Source organism: Struthio camelus, chromosome 8 (assembly GCF_040807025.1).
Source record: "Struthio camelus isolate bStrCam1 chromosome 8, bStrCam1.hap1, whole genome shotgun sequence".
NCBI lineage: Eukaryota > Metazoa > Chordata > Aves > Struthioniformes > Struthionidae > Struthio > Struthio camelus.
Genome location: NC_090949.1, coordinates 13,358,677 through 13,381,258, shown reverse-complemented (window position 1 = coordinate 13,381,258; position 22,582 = coordinate 13,358,677). Strand labels below are relative to the sequence as shown.

The window sequence follows — 22,582 nt, the reverse complement described above, 5'->3', positions numbered from 1 at the left end:
CTTATTTTTTAAATGTAAAGTGTAAAAAGACAAAACATACTAACCTTCTTAGGTTTGTATTTCCCCACTAAATCTTTGATGAACTGGTAACGTTGTTTGTACAACGGAGGTGTGAATTTAATCATTCCCATAAACCGTTCTTCTTGAACATTCTTATCCATATATTTTGATAATGCTAAAATAAAAGAGTTAACTTATTTTCTGAAGTATTTTATAACATACCAAATTACAGCGTTGTCTGTTTTCTGTGTTTTTCGACTCACTATTAAGCAGGGGTAGACCTAATCCCACTTCTATTTAAGAGAATACCAAAAACATAAGGAGCAAAACTGGGCCCTGGCTGCTTTCCCCCGCTTTGTAATGATGGGACTATCCTTTTTACAAAGCAGTTACAATTCACATACAGTTATAAAAAAAGCGTATTTCCTAATTTACTGTCACTCTCCGTTCAGCACACAGTGTTTACCCAGACTGCAATGTATCTTACTTTCAAGTAAGTGCAGAAAAATAACACCCCATCCAAGCGACTGCTTTCCTGCCCCTCCTCTATCATTTGTTTTATCTTACTATTCGGATGACTCTGTACCTAGATTTGTGTATGTCCAGCTCACCGCAGCTTCTGCAAAGTAACAGGCAGAGGGAAAGATCCGAATAAGTTATTATGTCATTACAAGATGAAAGCCTCCGCCAGGCTTCAGCTTTACTATGAGCCAGACCTTGTTATTCGCGCCTGCCCTTTATAAGCAGTCCACCGTAGCCCTAACTCGCCTCCCGGCGGCCGCCATTTCGCCCCGGCCCGCGGCGGCGCCAGCCCCTCCCTCCATCTTCCCTCCCCAAGGCTGGCGGCGCGCACGCAGCCGCCGCCCGCCCGCCCTGCCGGCGGGGAGCGGAGCCGGAGCCGGGCGGCGGCGGCCTGCAGCGCTGCCCCGCGACGTCCGAGGGCAAGGGGCAGCCTCTCCGTGGGGCCGCCGGAAGGCGGCTCGTACGTCTGGGTACCAAGGTGCGAGTTGAGCCTGTCCCTGAGAGAAGAAACCCGCAGGTTGTTCAGAGAAGCGCGGTCGGGGCCGCAGGGGAAGGCGCCGCTCACGCCGCCGTCAGGGGCCCGCTCTTGGAATTGCCTCTGCCTGTGCCTGTGCCTGTGCCGGCCTCCCTGTGTGCGACCACCTGGGGCTTTTTTTTTGTGGGTCCCTAATTTTGGCGCTAAAAAAAAAGAAGAGTAAAAAAATTCTGGTACTGCTCCTCATGCCACTTCTTTGTACTGTCAGGATCCTGGATGATTCAGTACAGTTCTCATGTCTGAAAACTTACTATTCTCTGTTGGGGGAATTTACACTACTATCACTGGTCATGACATGAAGTAAAAGAGCTGTGAGGATGAGTGATGTACAGATTACAAAAAAGAAAATGTTTTTTGCAAGATTACATTAAGTATTTTTCACACAGGGAAGGAGGGGAAGATTTGTCCTTCAAAGCCACCAGCAGAAGCAGATGACAAAGTAGGCAGCTTTTCGGATTTACAGTGAAAGTGGAAAGGAAAGCATGGCTCCAAATTTCCTATTGCTTTTTCTACTAACAAGTATGTAAAGTGTTTTGCTAATCATAAGATGAGACTGCTACATAGCAAGTAGTATAATGCTTGCTTGCAGTTTGTTTTGTTTGCCTATGACACAAAGGAGGGAGGATTCTGGTGGCATTGATGATGGAGAAGATGCAAGTGTAAATTGTCCTAAAAATAGGATAGATACACTTCCTGATGTACCTTCTGTATATGGATTATACATCTCATAAAGATCTATCAGTTTAGAAAGTCTAATTTAATTGTTTTCAGAACATTTGTTAATTAAAATCTATCATAGTTTAGTGTTTTTTTATTTCATTTTCAGAAAATACCAGAAATGAATGTGCTGATACCTGCCTGTGGTAGCTTAAAATCAAGTCTTGGCTAGCATCATAAGCTTCACAGGATGTGGCCTAGACAGAGCATACGCAGTCAGCAGCTGGTTGGCTATGTTGTTTACCCCATAGCTAGCAAACGTATGCAAGCGTGCTTGCAAACTGAAAGTCAAATCAGTCTTTCATATATATCATGTTATTGCAATTGTTATGTTTGAGTTTCTTTTTTTTTCAGGTTTTGGAATACAATAGCATTTATCTCATTGTTTTCTTTGTATTCATTTTTGTTTCTGAGTGGTAGAAATAGGGAAGGGTGTTGTATAATTTTACATGTTTTTCTTCGATTGTAACAGTTGAAGTGCTAACAACAGAATATATAAGGCTGCTTAAGAGTTTCTATTCCAAAGCATAGTTTGGATTGCAAACAATTGTTTTGTTTTTTTTTTTTAAATAGATGTTGCAATATTATCAACCTCCACTCGTATGGTAAATTTATTTTGAAGTATATGCATACCTGATCAATTGTTTTTAATAGGATTTCCCACTGCCAAAAATTAAGGAACTGTACAACCAAATTTGGCAATGCACAGGCATTCCGTTTGTCTAGGGAATAATTCTCATAAAGTCTCTTTGACTGGTCCAGTAAATTGATTTTATCTTTTACCTAAGTTTTGCTTTTTAGAAAAGCACACTGTAATTGAGATGAGGGCGTGAACTGACTAACTTGTGTGAAACAAATTAACCTTTTGCTGTGTTGGTACTCTGGACTCCTGGTAGAGGCTCTTTGTTTTATAATTCGGTTGCTCTTTTTGGCTCTGGATTCATTATTTAACCTTGAATTCAGTATTTCTGAATCAATTAGACCATATACAAACTGTGCATAATACTTTCACGCTTCAGAGAAATATTACAAAGTTTGTTAATAAAAATCTTGCATTTCTTGGCTTAATAATACCATGGATTCTGGTATACTATAAAACTCTACTTGTAATTCAGTATGATATTTTAAGAACAAAAATGTGTAGGGAGGAACAGTAATGAAGTTCTAGTACTGAGCAAAAGTAAATCCGTAACACATTGCAAATTTACAATTTCCAAATAGTTTGCAAGCACTCACCCCCAAAAGCATCACTGTTCATAAAACCTTCTTCAAAATTATCAGTTTTATGTCCGCACTATCAAACAGTATCATCACTAAAATATCGTTCTCAATTATTCCATATTAGATAATAAAAACGGGTTGGAGAGGGGAACCTGTGAAAACTGCCACTGTGAAAGAGGTCATGAGCACTATTAACAGTTTTAATCTGACAGCTTCCTTTGACAACTCCAGGGTGTTTGATATCTTTTTCTTGCTACAAAAAGGTTCTGAAAAAAATCTTCTGATTACTCCATACTACATCAGATAAAATTTTTGTATTACTCCCTCATTGCAAAAAGACAAATTCCTCTGATTTACTCTGTCTAAAGTGTTTATGTTATGCAGTGGTATACTTACCTAGCCAACAGTCTCAGGGAATCATAGAATAACTAAAGTTGGAAGCGACCTCCAGAAGTTATACAGTCCAACCCACTGCTCAAAGCAGGACTAATTCAATCAGGTATCTCGGGGAACTTCAGTTCAAAGGTATTTTTCACATTACAGTCTGCAATTTCAAAAAGAATATTCAAGGTTTATTCAATTTAATAAGACCACAAATTAAGAGTTATTCTTAGAGAGTCTCATTACTTCCATGCATTACAGAAAGCAACAACTTTCCTAAGTATACTGAAACAAAAGTACCTCACACTAGAAAATCATGAATCGAGAAATCCTAAATCGCTGAAACTCACTTCTTTCTTCAGTAATTGGAAAGAAAACAACAAGAGAGACAGATGTGTACCATTCTTGTACTTTCCTTTTAAAGTTGAAATGCATATAATTGAATGTGATTGCTAAAGAAATCTCATGCAGCAGTACTGCCAGAAGACATTACTGCACACTGGTATTTGAAAGGAAAATACATGCAGCAATACTCCTTAATCTGTAATTCAGGAGCCAACAACCGTTCCTCTCAAATGAGAGTCAGAGCATGAGGAGTCACTAAGTACTGCCACCTTTCTTCCCAGCTTCAACTAATAGATTAGGCCTGTTCTAGAAAAATTCTAAACAAATTTGTGTGACCTGGGAAGTAACGCTAGGCTCTTCCTCCCAACTTGCCATCATCTTCTTTTTGTATAATTATATATAGTTCCTTACTGTTTTGTGAGTCAAAATTAGCTTTTTGATTGCTTGCTTTTGTTTTGTCTCTGGTTCTGTGTGAAGACCAGCTGGGATGCCTGAGGGAAGAAAATCTAATTTGGGACAAATGGTTGCAGTTATACCAAAGGCCTCAGCATCCCCACCAAAGAGGGATTGCCTAAGAAATAAAAAAAATGCTATCTTACACAGAAGACAGACATTGAGTTACTGGAACATATTAGCTAAATATTTTAACAGGAAAAGATAAATGCATGAGTAAACAAATTGGTTAATAGAAACGATAACAGAAACAGGCTGTCTTGAAGTGATTATTCAACAAAAATGTAGGAGGTACTCAAAGAACTGAGTTCTTAACAACAGAAGGTGCACAGCTTCAAAGAAACATTACTACTCTATTACTTTTACTTTAAAAGGAAGTTTAATTAGCCAAATCACATAAGCCAAAGGCTTACAGGGCTGTAACTCAAAAAAGCATTTTTGCTATGATGACAAAATGAGAAGAAAATATGTATACAAAGCTCTAGAGGCATCTCTGAAAGCCCTCTTTGAGATCCATAGCAAACTCTCTCAAAATAGGATTACTGTATTGCTTTAAGGATGGTTTTTTTTAGAATTAATCATGTGATTTGTTCTTTTAATTGCACATAAGATTAAGTGGATATTTACTGCAGATGCGGTGATGGTCAATACTGTAGTGTCCTGTAGTATATAATTAGCATTCTCACTCTGTGAGCATCCTTGGAAATCAGGTGACATGGGAAGAATAGGCCAAGAGGAGGCTGGTAAAGCTATTCCTAGAAAACATAGGAGTGAAACCAGAGACTAGATAGTAGAACAGGCACTTTAGAGAAACCGTTAACTGTCAGGGTCCTGATAAGAATGTATTTTTGCTTTAGTATGAGCACAGCCCTAAGGTACGTTAAAGGGCCAGAATAAAGATGACGACTTACTGGCTCCTAGGTGTTCAAAGTTCAGAGTGTAATGAAAAATGAAGACATATTGTAATGTCATGTCTAACAATATTTATTTCCTTGTTTTTGAGTTCAAAATTTAAACATTAGTCTTAAACAGCATTCATGTAGAGATGTTATTTGCATGGATACTTCCATATAAACTTATCCCTCCACCTGTTTCCTGAAAAGCTGAGCAATGTGGAAACCTCCTGTTTATACAAGTAAATTAATTTTGTTCCACTATGGAGACTGCAGTCATTTCAGTGGAATTTCATTTTGCTGCACAATCATTTCATGTTTAGAATCTCTTTGCAATTTTTCCTTTCTAAATCTCGCGTTCAGTCTTCCTTCTGTACTTCAGGTACAAACTTGAAATATGTAAGTAGTTTTTTCGCTTTTGCAGAAACATGTAATTCAAAAACCATTGGAAACCTTGAATAGTAAACTTAAATGTAACTTGCAAATTCAAGTTCAGTTCATCTATCAGATGTACTTCAGTCAAAACTGGATGATTTTATCTTTTCTCTCTTTTTTCTGACCATTGAAAATTAGACAGTTACTTTCTTAAATGCAGCTGTTTGTTATGTTTTGTCCTCTTTGGAGTGTATTAACAGGAGTCAGCCTTATGCCAGTATTATTTTCAGCTGAACAGGCTCTGATGTGTCCTGGGCACACAGTGTCCACACACACTGTAACAGACACCCCTGGGCACGCCGCCTCCACACACACCCCCACACTGTAACGGACACCCCTGGGCACGCCGCCTCCACACGCACACCCACACTGTAACAGACCACCCTGGGCACGCAGCCTCCACACGCACCCACACTGTAACGGACACCCCTGGGCACGCAGCCTCCACACGCACCCACACTGTAACGGACACCCCTGGGCACACAGCCTCCACACGCACCCACACTGTAACGGGCATCGCTGGGCACGCAGCCTCCACACGCACCCACACTGTAACGGGCATCCCTGGGCACGCAGCCTCCACATGCACCCACACTGTAACGGACACCCCTGGGCACACAGCCTCCACACGCACCCACACTGTAACGGACACCCCTGGGCACGCAGCCTCCACACGCACATCCACACTGTAACGGACACCCCTGGGCACGCAGCCTCCACACGCACACCCACACTGTAACAGACCACCCTGGGCACGCAGCCTCCACACGCACCCACACTGTAACGGGCATCCCTGGGCACGCAGCCTCCACACGCACATCCACACTGTAACGGACACCCCTGGGCACGCAGCCTCCACACGCACCCACACTGTAACGGACACCCCTGGGCACGCCGCCTCCACACGCACCCACACTGTAACAGACCACCCTGGGCACACAGCCTCCACACGCACCCACACTGTAACGGACACTCCTGGGCACGCAGCCTCCACACGCACCCACACTGTAACGGACACCCCTGGGCACGCAGCCTCCACACGCACCCCCACACTGTAACAGACCACCCTGGGCACGCAGCCTCCACACGCACCCACACTGTAACGGGCATCCCTGGGCACGCAGCCTCCACACGCACCCACACTGTAACAGACACCCCTGGGCACGCAGCCTCCACACGCACCCACACTGTAACAGACCACCCTGGGCACACAGCCTCCACACGCACCCACACTGTAACGGGCATCCCTGGGCACGCAGCCTCCACACGCACCCCCACACTGTAACGGACACCCCTGGGCACGCAGCCTCCACACGCACATCCACACTGTAACGGGCATCCCTGGGCATGCCGCCTCCACACGCACCCCCACTGTAACGGGCATCCCTGGGCACACAGCCTCCACACGCACCCCCACTGTAACGGACACCCCTGGGCACGCCGCCTCCACACGCACCCCCACACTGTAACGGACACCCCTGGGCACGCAGCCTCCACACGCACCCACACTGTAACGGGCATCCCTGGGCACGCCGCCTCCACACGCACCCACACTGTAACGGGCATCCCTGGGCACGCAGCCTCCACATGCACCCCCACTGTAACGGGCATCCCTGGGCACGCAGCCTCCACACGCACCCCCACACTGTAACGGACACCCCTGGGCACGCCGCCTCCACACGCACCCACACACTGTAACGGACACCCCTGAGCACGCCGCCTCCACACGCACCCCCACACTGTAACGGACACCCCTGGGCACGCCGCCTCCACACGCACCCACACTGTAACGGGCATCCCTGGGCACGCAGCCTCCACACGCACCCCCACACTGTAACGGGCATCCCTGGGCACGCCGCCTCCACACGCACCCACACTGTAACGGGCATCCCTGGGCACGCAGCCTCCACACGCACCCACACTGTAACGGACACCCCTGGGCACGCAGCCTCCACACGCACATCCACACTGTAACGGGCATCGCTGGGCACGCAGCCTCCACACGCACCCACACTGTAACGGACACCCCTGGGCACGCCGCCTCCACACGCACCCCCACACTGTAACGGACACCCCTGGGCACGCCGCCTCCACACGCACCCCCACACTGTAACGGGCATCCCTGCACGAGGAACAGGCGTGTCGGTATTTCTTAGTTTCTCGAGTTTACCGAAACAAGGGGCTATCTCTCCCGTGCGCGCTCCCCAGCGCCTACTGCACCCCCGTCTCGTTACCAAGGGCCACCGGGGTGCCGCTGGTCTAACACCTCGCGAAGCGCCCGGTTCAGCGCCGTTCAGCAGCGCGGGCGCCCGCGGCAGCTCGGCTCCGCGACGTGGGCAGCGCCTCGCCTCAGGGCCCAGCCCCGAGCGCCCTGCGTCGTTAGGCACCGTCTCGGGCGGAGGTGAGCATTAGGCGGAGGAGAACGCGGCTTTCTTCGGCCAGGGCGGCTCAGGAGCAAGAGGGGCGAGTGAGAGGAGCGGCTCCCACCTTCCCGCCTCAGAGACGCCGGCGAAGAGGCGGCGCTGCGCGACCGGGCGGCCGCGGGAAGCCGCGGGGGGTGAAGGGGGAAGGGAAGGGGGGACACGCCCTCCTGCCCCTCCCCCCGCCCTGGCGGGGGCCGCGCTCGCCCCGCGGGGATTGGTCGGCGCGGGCCCGGAAGGCGAGAGCGTCACTTCCGTAGCATCCGCCATCTTGTTCGCAGTTGGCGGAGGCAGCGCCCGGCTCGGCCGCCCGCGTTGTGGTGTGGCGCGGCCGCCAGTCCGCCTTGCAGGCCGCGTGCCGCCGCCCCGAGCCGCCATGGCCAACAACAGCCCCGCTGTAGGCGCCGGTAACTGCCAGGGGCAGCAGGCGGCCCAGCACCAGGCCGGCTGCGTGCCGCCGGCCCAACAGCAGCTGCAGAGCGGAGCCCCCAAGCCGGCGGCCTCAGGCAAGCAGGGAAACGTGCTGCCGCTGTGGGGGAACGAGAAGACCATGAACCTCAACCCTATGATACTCACCAACATCCTCTCGTCGCCCTACTTCAAGGTGCAGCTCTACGAGCTCAAGACGTACCATGAAGTGGTGGACGAGATCTACTTCAAGGTGAGCCTGCGGGCCGCGCCCTGGGCGCCGGGGGCTCATCGAGGCCGCTCTGGCGCCTGCCCCGAGCCTCTCCGCGGCCGCGGCTTTTGAAGAGGGGAGGCTTTCATTGCGGCCTGCAGATTCTCTCTGTCTGAGTTCCTGGACCCCAGTTCTTTATTCTGTGGTGAGGGATGAGAGAAATTCTTTTTTTTTCTTACTTGATCCGGGGAGTTTAAGGGGCTGTTTTCTTTCTCTGATGAAAGACAAGTGTTTTGTGTACGACTTAACGGAGTTTTAAGTTAGTTCTGAAGTGGGCAGTCTGAGTCAGGGCAGTGGGGATGAAATGGCCGTCTAAGGACTGCTGTTCCCTTAGCTGGAGAGAGTGGGGAGGGGACCCGATCGGCATCACACTTTTGGAGACAAGCAGCCCTTCCTACCTTGGAATTGCAAATAGTCTGTGTTGCTATTGTGCAAAAGGCGTTATGGTGACAGTAGGTGGTTTCAGCAGGAGTTTGCATGTGGTCTTCTTCCTCAGTTAGAGATTAAGGAATTCCTCCATCAAAAACTAGTTCACTATGGTGCTGCTCTTGGCGCTAGGTTGGATGTGTTGGGAAGATAACTTAAAATATTAGTCTCAGTTCTTGTTTTGCTAGCAGGATTGAATCAGTTTTGCAGCGAGGCTTCCATCAAGCCAGTCTCCCAGGTAGAGGTATACATAATTAATGCTCATCAACACAGCTGCATTCTTTGTTCTGATAATGTGAGCAAAACTTTGATAATTTGGGCTGCTGTCTTCAGTCAGCAGGTTAGAGGTTATGGAGATAGTTTTCTGAGGTGAGTTGATTTTGTTTGATGAAGTTTTGTCACTGAGTAGATTTCAATATACTTCAAAATAATAAAAAATGACCTTTTGATCTGATTTAACCAGGGCAAATTAAGTAACTTAAAGTGCACTATTATTGTGAAAAACAACTCCACAGAAGCATTTTGAGATTTTTGGTATTAGTTTACTTGCAAAATAATACTGGTTTTTTCTCTAAATCACAGCTCTTACCTTCTCTGCTTTCACTTTGTCATTTAGAATGAACTACTTAATTCTCCTAATCCTTACAGTACATAATTGTGGCCAGAACTTCTGTTCATTTAATGTACTGCTTGTTGCATGTGAGGTGGAAATAATTGCCTCCGAGAACAGTACTGCAGATGCTCGAGAAGTTGTAGGACCAACCCTCTTCTCCATGGTTATCAGAATGTAATCAGAAGAAAGGCTTATTTTTGCCAATGAAATCAAGAGCTGAAAAATTGATTAAAGAAGCATATTTGCAGAAAATTTGAATAAGTAGTTTTACATGGACGCTTTCAGATGTAGTCAGAAATACTTGATGTGATTTATCTTACCTTATTGGTAGAGCTGCAGTACAATAGTTGTAATAGTCTTGTCTAAAGTGTTTAATTCTGTAAATGTCTTAAATTGGAGGAAAAACTTTGACTAATCCTGTGTAAATAAAATTTACTTGGTGAATTTGTCAGTTATTTTGGCTAGAAACTGCGATTAGAAGAGAGAACTCAGACTCTGACTTACTCATGTGTAATAGATGTGAGGGAGAAGATGATGACATGATGGTTAAGGCACTTAACCCCCTCTATATAATCTATATAAAACCCCCACTATATTATCTATATAAATAGATAAATGAGCATAATATCCACCACAGCAGTTGTATTTCCAGAAGAACGTGTCTTTTTGGGGGGTACCAAAATATATGGCTTATTTTAAAAATTTCAGGATGCTGGGGCTGGAGTCTCAGGAAAAATAACCTTAAATCACACAGGCAGATACCAATATGGACCCTCAGTGAAAATCTGGATTCTATATAGATATGTAAATTCATTCACTTGGAGATCTGGACTCATGTTTATCTGTTTCAGTTTCGCATCTGCAAAGTGGGTGACTTCCTCTTCCTGTGTTGCTAATCTTACAACCCTGTGCACGTGCTTAACCTCATTTGTTCTGAATGCTTCCAACAAGTTAAGCATGTGCAACAGTCTAGTCAAGATCAAAGACTTTAAATGATAAGCTTTTTGAAATGAGTATTGTTTTTTGTTTTTAATCTAGCAAAAACAGTTTGTTAATTTTGATTGTGACAAATAAATGTAACTGTAGGTAAAACACCCCACACATTTAAAGACCACCACGGTGATAAAGTGTCACGCTTAATCTTGTAACTAAAAAGTACGTGTCCTGTGCGAGGAAAAAGCATGAACAGTTTTATTTACAGTATTTTGCAGTATTATTTACCTAGTATTTCTGAACTTTTCCTGTGATGCTAATAGTATGGGAGGACATAACTTTAATTCTGAATTCCATAGTGTTGGTATCTGCCATCTTCCCATTGTGGTAAGATAGCAACAGTCAAAAACATTTTAGCTGCTTCGAATGTTAGTAGGTTTCTGATTTCACGTGATTGTGTATGTAACTAGTTTTGTGTATGTAACTAGTTTTGTGTATGTAACTAGTTTTGTGTATGTAACTAGTTTTGTGTCATATACTGCACAATTATTTTCTTTTCTAAACTTCAGGGCAGTTTGGTTACAAGCTCTTACTCATCCTTAATCCAGCATAACACTGTTACATTTTTTATGTTATTTTTAATTATTTTTAAAGCTTTTTTTTCTTTTTTGGAGAAGAAATATACTTGTCCCTTAATATAGATGTTACTTCCCTGGATTTCACTACTTTTAGGTAGCTTGGGCAGTTTTATCGTTCTTAACTTGCGTAAGATCCTTATTGTCAAATGGAAGGAGTGAAACTGTTTAGCTATGTGCTTGCAGTCATCTCTGAGCGCATCTGGAAAGATTTGAATTGGGCGCAGACCATTTTATCTCAGAGCATCATTGCAGTCTGCAAGAAAAAGCACTGGCTTTTTAGATTAAAATACTACATTTTATAGTTGTCTTTCTTTTGTCCTAAATTTAGATAATACTTAATTCTCTTGCTAATCTCACTGCATAAATGAGATTTATGAGTATGAAACTGCAGACTGCTTTTTGTAGTTGTCATCAGCAAGTATCACTTAACTATTTAAAAGACAATATAGATAATGCAGGTAATTGTATAGTCACCACTGAAAAAAGTAACAACAGATTTTAGTCGTAAAATATTTGAAATGAGTTAGAGTATAGAACAAGTATAGTTAATTGCTTTGGCTGTTTTCTTTTAAGCTTTGCCCATGATTTTGGTTATTGTTTCTTAATGTTATGGAAAAAAAAAAGCCAAATGGTCTACTTTGTTGATGAAGCAGACCTGTGCTTGGATTTGGTAGGAAAAGGCTGTATACGATTGATATAGGAAATCTATCATTTTAATTTGTTTTATTTAGGCAGTTAAACTTTATGGAGGTTATAATTGTCAATTTTTTGTTGTTGTTCCTTCTTTCCTTCCTCATTCTGCCCCCTCCGCCCCACCCCTTTTTTAGGTGACACATGTGGAACCATGGGAAAAGGGGAGTAGAAAAACAGCAGGCCAGACAGGGATGTGCGGAGGGGTAAGTAGAAGTACGTGCCTTCTTAAATTTTTCTGTGTCTGGTAAATAAATACCCCAAGCATAGCTAGAATTTGTTTGTTGTCTCAGTCCCTAGCTGAAAAAGTATTTATTATAAAGAATTGATATATTCCCCTTGCTTCCAGAGGATCTGAAGCTATGGAGACTACTGTGTAGTGATACTTTTTCCCCTTGTTCTGTCGGTAGTTTTAGATATTATGCTGAGTTAGTTCTTATGTTCTCTTGTAGATTTGGGATAAGGTCTTTGCAACTTCTGTGCTGTCATCTAACTTTTCTTCTGTTTAAAGGTACGCGGCGTTGGAACTGGAGGAATTGTATCAACTGCCTTTTGTCTGCTCTACAAATTATTTACACTGAAACTCACCCGTAAGCAAGTGATGGGCCTTATAACTCATACAGACTCTCCATACATTAGGGCACTTGGATTTATGTATATTAGGTAAGTATCGATATAATCAACTAATGACTAGTTTAATATACAGAAAATTGTATTAAAATTCTGCGTTCTTTTTGTATTTCAAGGTACACACAACCACCTACAGACCTATGGGACTGGTTTGAATCCTTTCTTGATGATGAAGAGGTATGTCGGCGAGGGTAATAATTTGTTTTCTTTTGTTTCTTTTCGTGTTACTATTATGTAGGTTTAAACGTTGTCTGAAAAGCTTTGTTGTGGTTTGAATGTTAGTGGTTTTTTTTATTTTTCTTTCCTAATTTCATTGATTAGTGTACGAAGCAGATTTGAGTTAGGACCTGGTTCCTTGATCTTAGATTTCAGAGATTTAACAGTATTTTCTGTTGATTAGTATGTTATTTTGTGAATTGTTACAAGGTCATGTGAAACAAGTTTATGAAATCAGGATGCAGGCAGCAGGCTGTATGAGTATGGCTTCTATGCATTTTCAGATTAGAAAAATAGTTATTTTTAAACAAGGTATCTTCAGTGTGCCTAGAGTGCTAAATTTCTCCTTACGTTTGTTATGGGGGCAGGGGGAATTGGTGCTCACATAGAATAGTGGGAAGAATGTAGTAGAAACTAACATTAATCTTTCAAAATATTACCAAAAATCTCTGGTTATTATTCATGTACTGGCATTACTAAAGACAGAATTTCTTCTGAGGAAACACAAGCAGCTTAATTACTGCATAAGATAGTGTTGTTTTTACAAACCTTAATGTCTTTGCTAATGGAGCAATAAAAAGCAGTGGCAGTTAACTTTAGAAGTTCAATAAAGAAGCGTTCTTATGCGGTACGATAGGAAAATAAGCTTTAACAAAAGCATTGATAATGCTTTTGTACCATAACCCTGATTTACTGGCTGGAGAAATGGAGTAGGATCATATGGATGAGGTTTCTAGCTATATGAAATTGAATATACAGTCTGCTACATATTGTTACAATTTATATTTATTGAGTGAGCTTTAAACTGTGTGTTAGATTTAAGAATGGAACAAGAAAGATCACTTTCCTGCTTCATTGTAGAACTAGACATCTAGCTCTAGAAACACCAAATGTCATAGTTGCAAATGACCAAATACTTGTATGAAAAAGTGTTAATTATACCTGTATCTGACTACAATACAGTGTATTTATTTTAAACAGCTGCTTTCATGCTAAGTATCAAAAACACTGTGCAAAGGAGACAGTTGTTATTCCAGGTAAACCTGTGTTATTGTACATTTGTAATAAAAATCAAAACATACATTTAAGTCTTGATTGCATAGCTGTGATATCCTCCTTCTCCCCCAGGTGGTACTGTTGTATATTATCTCTTCTCTGAAATGCTGCATTGTAACTTTTGGGGAAGACTGGGATGGCTTCATTTTTCAGGGTCCCAAAAACTGCATTCACAGGGTGCTAAAGTTATTAAGAATGCTATTTGTGTGTAGGTCTTAACTGCTTCATTATTCACAGCGCAGTTTTTGGTTTATGCATTTCAGATTTTGCTCTAATATTGGTTATGAGCATATATTTATGTTTGCTGTTGTTTAAAACATTCCCATATATTTTTGGAATTAGTGTTGGTCTTTTCCAGCTACTTTCAGTAGCGTTTTTGTTACGTAGGAAAAAGTGCTTGGGGCTGTTTTTATAACAGTTTCTTGATGGTCCTAGTCAAACTCGTAAGATGAAGCAAATATATGTAAGAATCACTTTAAGCCTACAAGTTGTTGTTTTCCCTCCGGTTCATAAATCTTAATATGTGGAAGCAGTTCGTCTTTGTCATGCTGCTGTGAAAAGGAAAAGCTTCCCAGGATACAGAGTTACTTTTCAAAATGCTTTTTATGTTTATTTTGTTTAACTGTACATACTCTCCAGGTGCTACGTTTAACTCATTTTTTTCTTCTTTAGATCTCTGCAGCGATTATATTTGGAAATACTGTATATCTGAACACTTAAATGTGTGTGAGTGCAAGCAGTTTTACATTTAGATTTTCTCTTCCTGTTTAGATAACAAATCTCACTTTCCTTGTGTGCTTGCACTATAGGTTTGGGACTGACAATAGCTGACTAACATGTCCTGAGCTGTGAGAGGGCATAGCAAGAAGGCCTTCATGCGGTAATGACCCTTTTCAGAGACAATGGTCATCATGGATTATGCGTTTCCAATTATTTGTTCATTTATTTATTTTTTTACATATTTCTAAATTAGAAACCTCACTGCTTCATGGCAGTTGGTTTGCTATTGCTTCCAATTTTGTTAGGATGCCATTTTGTACTCCAAAATTTTCTATGATCATTTTTAGATAGGCAATGATGTAGTTCTTAAATGATTTAGGCCACAGGGTTGGGTATGATGATACGCAGTTGTACATCCACAAAATGAAGTATTAAATGTAGTTTGAGAGGACTTCTCAACTTTGTGGCATTTAAAGTACAAGATCATACCATATAACCAGACTGTGTAAGGGGATTTCACGTTAATCTCTTCATTGACAGTCCCTTACCATCCAGATGGCTGCAGGATTAGTATGTGCCTGCATGCATATGTATTAAGTTCCACTCCCTATCTGTAAAGTATGTTGCCAAATCCAAAGGGTGTAGAGTTTGAATTTTTCTAAGGAAATGTATTAGAATATGAGACAAGTAAACTTTCATAATCATGAGACTTCAAGAGGGCAGTAATATAGCAGCATTATTTTTGAAAACCAATAAAGAATGTTTTTGACCGTCAGGATATTTTTTGTTTGTATTTTGTAGGACCTGGATGTGAAGGCAGGTGGGGGTTGTGTTATGACCATCGGGGAGATGCTTCGTTCCTTCCTCACTAAACTTGAATGGTTTTCAACGTTGTTTCCAAGAATTCCTGTGCCAGTCCAGAAAACTATTGACCAGCAAATTAAAAGCAGACCTAGAAAAATCAAGAAAGATGGCAAAGAGGGAATGGAAGAAATAGATCGGCATGTAGAACGTAGACGTTCAAGGTTATATACATATTATTTTGAAAATTAACGTTGAAAGTTCAATATTGAATTTATTCTTAGGAACATCATGTCCTCCTTTTACTGGGATAGGTTTTGAAGCAACAAGCAAAACAGTTTATAGATGCTAATGATTAAAATGATCGGATGATACTGTAATATTTGCAGGATGTTTGGTATTCAAGATAAAATATAAGCTGTATTTGTGAAATATAAATTGGAAAATGAATAGGGTCATTTTACTTAAGTGTGTTTCAGTTTGAGTATCCTTTATTTTGAAAGGTCTCCGAGACGATCCATCAGCCCCAGGAGGTCTCCCAGAAGATCTAGAAGCCGAAGTCATCATCGGGAAGGCCATGGATCATCTAGTTTTGATAGAGAACTAGAAAGAGAGAGAGAGCGGCAAAGATTAGAACGTGAAGCTAAGGAAAGGGAAAAAGAAAGGCGGAGATCTCGAAGTACTGATCGAGCGCTAGAACGGAGGCGAAGCAGGAGCAGGGAAAGACACAGAAGCCGCAGTCGAAGCCGTGACAGGAAAGGAGATCGGAGAGACAGGGATAGGGAGCGAGAGAAAGAAAATGAACGAAGCAGGAAAAAAGATAGAGATTATGACAGGGAAAGAGGTAGTGAGAGGGAAAAAGATAGTGATCGATCTAGAGAAAGGTCAAAAGAAAGGAAAAGTAAGGGTGATGTAGAAGAGAGAAGACACAAAGATGACAAGGATGACAAGAAACACCGGGATGACAAGAGGGATTCCAAAAAAGAGAGAAAACATAGTAGAAGTCGAAGCAGGGAAAGAAAGCATAGGAGTAGGAGCCGAAGTAAGAATACAGGTAAGCACAGCAGAAGCAGGAGCAAAGAGAAATCAAGTAAACATAAAAATGAAAGTAAAGAGAAATCAAATAAACGAAGTAGAAGCAGAAGCAGAGGAAGAACAGATAGTGTTGAGAAGTCCAGAAAACGAGACCACAGTCCCAGCAAAGAAAGATCTAGAAAGCGTAGTAGAAGCAAAGAACGTTCCCACAAACATGATCACAGCGATAGCAAGGACCATTCGGACAAACACGATCGTCGAAGGAGCCAAAGTACAGAACAAGAGAGCCAAGAAAAGCAACATAAAAACAAAGATGAGACTGTGTGAACTCTTTCAGAAGTGGATCACATTGAATCCTATAAATGTTTGATTAAATCCTGCTTATTTTTTCTTAAAGTTGAGATTGTGCAGTAGTTGATGAGCACTCTTCTCCAACCTCCCTCTAGGCTGCAGATTGTCATTTCCTATTTTGGGTAGGGAAGTGCCTTTGTAAACCCATTCAATGCATTGACGGTTTCAAACCATTTGTTTAGTTTAATTCATAATGCAGAGATTGTTCTTGCATTTTTTATTGTTCAAATGTTTCTGAAATGTACAGTCTGTACATATGTCCTGAAAATGTTTTAATTCCGTTGGCATGGTTGCCATGTTGGTTAAATTTGTATGAGGCAATAAACTGCCACTAATTCTACTTTTGTTTTGTAGATGTGGAATTATGGTTTATATCCTGAAGTTAGCATGGCTGTGCTTTGCATAATAGTATGGCTTTTTTAGGGATGGATCTTGAATGTGTATCATAGCTGAGATATTTATGTGCATACAATGTACATTGAGGGCTGCAGATTTAGAACTAATGTTTGTGTCCACTGTACCTGCTGTTCTCAAAACCTTTTAAAATGTGTTATTTTGTGGATCATCACTGGTGTTAAACTGAGAGTGGGCTTTCAAAGATAGTGGTTTTGATGCAAAGATTTAGATTATGTTGGGGCTTGTTTAGTAATCCGTTAGAAAGGCTACCTCAAGGAGAGACTGTTAAGTTTGATGGATGAGTACCGTAGCCATCTATGCATTTTATTTGAAAACATCCATGTAAGCTTCCTTTTTTTTTTTTTTTTTAAACACAGTTTATCCATTTGTGGTCTTTTAATATTTTTAATCAGCAGCTACACTGTCATTTATGATAATCCTGGGCTAATAAAGGCATTTAAGATCAGAGGAGGGAGGTAGGAAGAAGAAAATCGTTACAAAAATTTTCAGTTTCAAGCTTCCAAAGCATTTTTATAAGTGTAAACATTTAAAATAAGAATTACCTGATAGTGTCCTTTTTTAAGTCATATTTTCTACAAATAGTAAGGATTGCAGTTTGTGCTGAACATTTCATCTCTGGCAGAATTTTTTTTAACAGGTTGTTAGAAGCAAAAACCAAAATGCATTATACAAAAATCATATCATTAAAGTCCAACTCTATTTGATAGATTATTCTGATGACTTGTATACTAAGTGAGGAGAACCACGTGGAATAAACTCTCAATTAATTCCTTTGCATTGAGTGTCAGCTTTTCCCTGCATGTTCATTGCCAGTTGAAGAGTGTTTGGGTTCCTCCGTGTTTTGTTTCAAAATGGAATGATGGTTTATATAAATCAGGACTTTTGTGTAATACATACCATATAAAGAAGATATAACTGACAGAGAAATGGAATAGCCCAGAAAATATGAAGAGCTTACGTATGACTCATTCATGGTCACGAAGAGGCCTGAAGATGGAAATAAATCGATGTTTTGCCTTTTTGCTTCTGTGTGCTGCAGGTCATCTAGGTATGATATTTAAATGCTAGATTTTTTTTAAACCACTGTCCTCTCCCAGTATTCACTTTCTTAATATATATCATAAATCTGAAGAAGGAGTACTGTAGTAAAACAGCTCTTAAGTTGTCACTGATCCTCCAGGAAGAAAAAAGAACAAATAGAAAAAAGAACAAATGGTGTTTCAAATTTCTAACAATATATTACAATATACTTTGTTCCGTAATACCTAAAGAAGGAAAAAAAAACCTCAATTTTTTTCTTCCTCCTCTCTCTTACTTTCCCTTCCTCTGTCATCATGATCCCCAGTATCAGAAATATGTTAGTACTGAGGTCCTCGGGTATCATTCAACTAAATGTTGTTATATAAATTGCATTGTAAATTTGAGCTTGAAACAAAACTTTAAACTTGGAAGAGTTCTCTCCATTGCCATGCAAAACCCAAACTGTTGACCTCCTATTTGGTATGGGAGGAAAAAAGCTGTAATGGTCGCTTAGAAATAGCCTGACTGGATGATGACTGGAACTGAACTGCCTTTGCAATTTCCCAGAGGATTACAAGGATTCTTTCAAAACCATGACGTTAACTTTTTTTAAAACAGAACACCTTGTCTGTCACTAGAAGGCTTTTTTTGATTTTTATTAGCTTTTGACCTTGAACCTGTAAGTTTTTGGAATAAGCACATCCTCAGGCAGAAAGTCTGTACAGACCTCATCAGGCAAGAGGCTGTAAGGTTCAGTTGGGAAAGTAAGAGTGATTTCCTTCTGATTCTTCATGTTCCTTCTGCCCTGCCAATGTTGGGAACTATGTTGAAGGAATGGTTTATTTACAGGCAAAATCCAAAGATCTCAGAAAGGTGATCTTTGACCTTAAAGTGGAAAGAACCGCCTTATTACAATACGGGTAGTGAACATTTAATACAGCTTGTGCAAATACCATTCAGGCCATGTCAGTATTTCTTACAAGGGCAAGAGTTTGAGGACTTTGCTCTTATTCTTCAATAAGTTGTCCTTTCTGATTTGTGGAGCTGATTGTTGGCTCAAGTACATTGCATGGATCCAATGTAGTAGTACAATGTTCATGAGTGACATAGAAGTTACATTAGCCCATAAAAGCCATTTAAGCCAAGACTCCTGTCTTAAGGTTTAAGTCATTGCTGGGATTTAATATCTTACAGCTCTTGGATGTGGATCCAGGAACTCTTGAATGCATTTTTTTGTCTGATGCCCTTTACGTTTATATGATCTTCCTTAAAACCAGAAGGAACAACGGGGTCTCCAGTGCTTACTGGTCTGATGCAGTTGTTAGCAGTCCATTCACAGTGGGCATTTGGCTCTTGATCCTTAGAAGGAAATTTCTGCCAATTTTGATCAGAGATATTGTAACAATTTTCCCAGGAGGTATGGCTACGGAGCTTCTGTTCTGTCCCTCTTCAAGTTCTGAGGATCAAAGTGCAACAGACTGAACATTATGAACCTGAGCTTCCCACCGCATGCCATGTGTCTGTAGTGTGTGTGCCTGCGTTTACTTAGCTGGATAGGCGTTCTTGAAGCCTAATTTGGCTTTGAAATTTTCTGTGGCTCCAAAGATAAGTACTATCTGGACTACTAATTTAAGAATTTGATACTAATTTAAGAAATGTACCTCCTCTCTGCTTTTACTTTTTTTCCCCTAAAGATACTAACTAATTAATTGTACAGCATTTCAAATATGAAGTAGGAGCAAACTGTGGCATTCTTTTATTTTAGGGAAGGATCCAGGATTTGTGGCCCCAGAGATTCACATGTGCCTACTGCCACATAACTATGCAGGTAATTAGTGTAAATTCATAAAGACTTATGTGTATCTGACTTCTGAACTTGTTAGGAGTAATGTTCTTGTTGTCTACCTGTATTGAAAAAGGTAAGTTGAATGGCAGGGCCATTCACTGTGGGAATTCACTATATGGAAAGTATTTAGTACCTCACGCATATCCCATTTTTTAATACTTTTTTTTATATGCTGATGAAGAAATACTACTGAGCTCATGCTTTTACTATTTATAGCTGAATGTTTCTGTACTCAGTCAAGGACAGTATACAAGTAGTCAGGAGCTCTTAAGGGGAACCTAAAAGAATTAAGCAGCTTCTACTGTTTTTTGTAGATGCTTGAGCCCTTTCTGGACTTCTGTGAAGTGTGGGTAACTTTATATATGGGAGACATCCACCCAAGTGAAAGGGCTTTTCCAGATCCACCAATTATTAAGCAAGTTAAGACAGTATTTAAATGCCACTCTTGAGGATCTACAGTCTCTCTCTGTCTCTCTCTCTCTGTCTCTCTCTCTCTGTCTCTCTCTCTCTGTCTCTCTCTCTCTGTCTCTCTCTCTCTGTCTCTCTCTCTCTCTGTCTCTCTCTCTCTCTGTCTCTCTCTCTCTCTGTCTCTCTCTCTCTCTGTCTCTCTCTCTCTCTGTCTCTCTCTCTCTCTGTCTCTCTCTCTCTCTGTCTCTCTCTCTCTCTGTCTCTCTCTCTCTCTGTCTCTCTCTCTCTCTGTCTCTCTCTCTCTCTGTCTCTCTCTCTCTCTGTCTCTCTCTCTCTCTGTCTCTCTCTCTCTCTGTCTCTCTCTCTCTCTGTCTCTCTCTCTCTCTGTCTCTCTCTCTCTCTGTCTCTCTCTCTCTCTGTCTCTCTCTCTCTCTGTCTCTCTCTCTCTCTGTCTCTCTCTCTCTCTGTCTCTCTCTCTCTCTGTCTCTCTCTCTCTCTGTCTCTCTCTCTCTCTGTCTCTCTCTCTCTCTGTCTCTCTCTCTCTCTGTCTCTCTCTCTCTCTGTCTCTCTCTCTCTCTGTCTCTCTCTCTCTCTGTCTCTCTCTCTCTCTGTCTCTCTCTCTCCTTGCCCTCCGCCCTCTTTTTTATTTTTAATAGCAACAGTATTTGGGTGGGGAAACCACTTCTAAAAAAAAAACCTTAATGATTTTGAGTCAAATTCCAATCCAGTTGACGTGCAGAGGGATTTTGCCAGTTTCTTTAGTAGACTGAAAACAACCTATTTAAGTTTTGAGCTGCTAGTTGTGTGTCAAATAATTTGTTTTGGAACAGAGAGCTTTTTTTTTTTTTTAAACAACTGTTTATCTGCATAATTACAGTTCATCTTTAAAATGATTCACTTAACTGTTTTCTATTAAGTAAACTTTAATGAAGGCACCTCTGATTAAATATCAGTGATTTTAATCAACTGATGATTGTGTTTTAAATTAACATTAAATAGCCTAAGAATATTTGATGAGGCCTCAAACTACTTCTGAGTGCAGCTAAACTGCTTCTCCTAATTCTTTTAAAAAGGAGTTAAATTTTATTCTTTAATCTTTATTGCAGTCTTTTTCATTAATGCATTAGGTCTAAAACATACCTATTGACTAGTAACTGTCTTGGAACAGCTTCTAAAATTGATTGCATTACAGGGAAATTACAGTTCAAGGTTACTTAGATCTCTGTGCATGTATGTATCACATAAATGTTAATTTCCATTTTTTTAAATGATTTAAAGAGTTGAGGCTGATCAAATCTGATGTCCTTGTTTAGATAACAGATATGGCTAGCGGTTTAGCTTCCTTCTTCCCAGTCCTCAAGCAGGTATGACTCTTGCAGTTAAGCACAGATGTCATCTTTCCAGTTCCAGAGAAAGCAAGATGGAGAAGGGCACTTGGAGAATGGTGTTACCAACATCTTCAACACCCAAGATAGTTCTGGGAGAACAGCAAGGGGAAGCTGATCAACCTTGGGGGGGAAAAAAGGTCAGCACAAACTATTACAGAGTGACTTCTTGCCATGCTTCTTTGAGTCAAAAGAAGCAAATAGTCCAGAACATCAGTACTTCTGTGGAAGAATGACTAATTTAAGATGGCAAAAAGAGAAAATAAATGAGTGCTGGTGAGCGAGTATCTTCATCTGTTTGGGTGTAGAGGGCTCTACAAGGGTTTGGGTTTAGAAGGACTACAGGATAGTATTAGGAATGACTTAAGTGAAATATAGGTTTTAGTGGTGTCAGTGGAAGAGAGAACAAACCAATATACAAATCTAGTATTGATAGTGGGTAGGAGTAGAGAACACTAGATTTCTGAGATAAACATGATGGATTTTAACAAATCAGTTATATTAAATAAGATCAATGAAGCTTAGCCTTCCAATTCCAGAGATCTATAGCAGCAGGAAAAGTTTGATTAGTAAATCGTAATCTGAGTCATGACTCCCAACTTACCTCCTTATCTGAAACAGAATTTCCTTTAGAGATGTTGTTCTGCGTTCCTCTTTCCTCTATAAATCACTGTAACAGAGTTGAGGAAATTAAGATAGTTTCAGCTAAGGAAAAACAACTCTTGAGAAATGTTGTTTTAATAGTTGCTGCTTCTAGCAGTTTAAACGGGGAAGTGACGCAGAAGACTGCACTTGA

General features: G+C 41.3%; 4 protein-coding genes across 29 annotated transcripts in view; 2 read left to right on the top strand and 2 right to left on the bottom strand.

The window, feature by feature from the left end:
- The window catches only part of EEIG2 (EEIG family member 2), a 51,652-nt gene extending 49,494 nt beyond the window's left edge, over positions 1-2,158 (top strand). For 4 of the 6 annotated variants that reach the window (XM_068952194.1, XM_068952193.1, XM_068952186.1 and 1 more), the window contains one exon: positions 1,444-2,158. In XM_068952194.1, the coding sequence (XP_068808295.1) occupies positions 1,444-1,523 (80 nt within the window). In that variant the 3' untranslated portion in view covers positions 1,524-2,158. The remainder of the gene's footprint in view (positions 1-1,443) is intronic. The other 2 variants (XR_011142508.1, XM_068952190.1) reach the window with 2 other exon arrangements.
- HENMT1 (HEN methyltransferase 1) overlaps positions 1-8,111 on the bottom strand; it is a 29,984-nt gene extending 21,873 nt beyond the window's left edge. For 2 of the 21 annotated variants that reach the window (XM_068952215.1, XM_068952206.1), the window contains exons 1-3: positions 987-1,156; positions 587-619; positions 45-175 (exon numbers count right to left, since the gene is read on the bottom strand). In XM_068952215.1, coding sequence (XP_068808316.1) covers positions 45-161 — 117 coding nt within the window. In that variant the 5' untranslated portion in view covers positions 162-175; positions 587-619; positions 987-1,156. Of the gene's footprint in view, positions 1-44; positions 176-487; positions 854-986; positions 1,157-3,391; positions 3,540-4,801; positions 4,930-7,602 lie in introns of those variants that run through there. The other 19 variants (XM_068952199.1, XM_068952205.1, XM_068952204.1 and 16 more) reach the window with 19 other exon arrangements.
- A 64-nt stretch (positions 8,112-8,175) lies between these two features.
- PRPF38B (pre-mRNA processing factor 38B) lies at positions 8,176-17,904 on the top strand. The gene is made up of 6 exons (XM_068952182.1): positions 8,176-8,583; positions 12,039-12,107; positions 12,413-12,564; positions 12,648-12,708; positions 15,325-15,548; positions 15,828-17,904. The coding sequence occupies exons 1-6, from the start codon at positions 8,299-8,301 to the stop codon at positions 16,684-16,686; spliced, it is 1,650 nt and encodes a 549-aa protein (XP_068808283.1). The 5' UTR covers positions 8,176-8,298; the 3' UTR covers positions 16,687-17,904.
- A 3,749-nt stretch (positions 17,905-21,653) lies between these two features.
- Positions 21,654-22,582, bottom strand: part of FNDC7 (fibronectin type III domain containing 7) — a 15,366-nt gene continuing 14,437 nt past the window's right edge. Inside the window, 2 exon segments of the mRNA XM_068952183.1 lie at positions 21,654-21,909; positions 22,391-22,456. Coding sequence (XP_068808284.1) covers positions 22,416-22,456 — 41 coding nt within the window. The 3' untranslated portion in view covers positions 21,654-21,909; positions 22,391-22,415.

Coding starts and splice junctions, on each gene's coding strand:
- PRPF38B (XM_068952182.1), top strand. CDS start 8,299: ATGGCCAACAACAGCCCCGCTGTAGGCGCCGGTAACTGCCAGGGGCAG. Junction 12,108..12,412: donor AGACAGGGATGTGCGGAGGG/GTAAGTAGAAGT, acceptor TTCTGTTTAAAG/GTACGCGGCGTTGGAACTGG. Junction 12,565..12,647: donor CTTGGATTTATGTATATTAG/GTAAGTATCGAT, acceptor TTGTATTTCAAG/GTACACACAACCACCTACAG.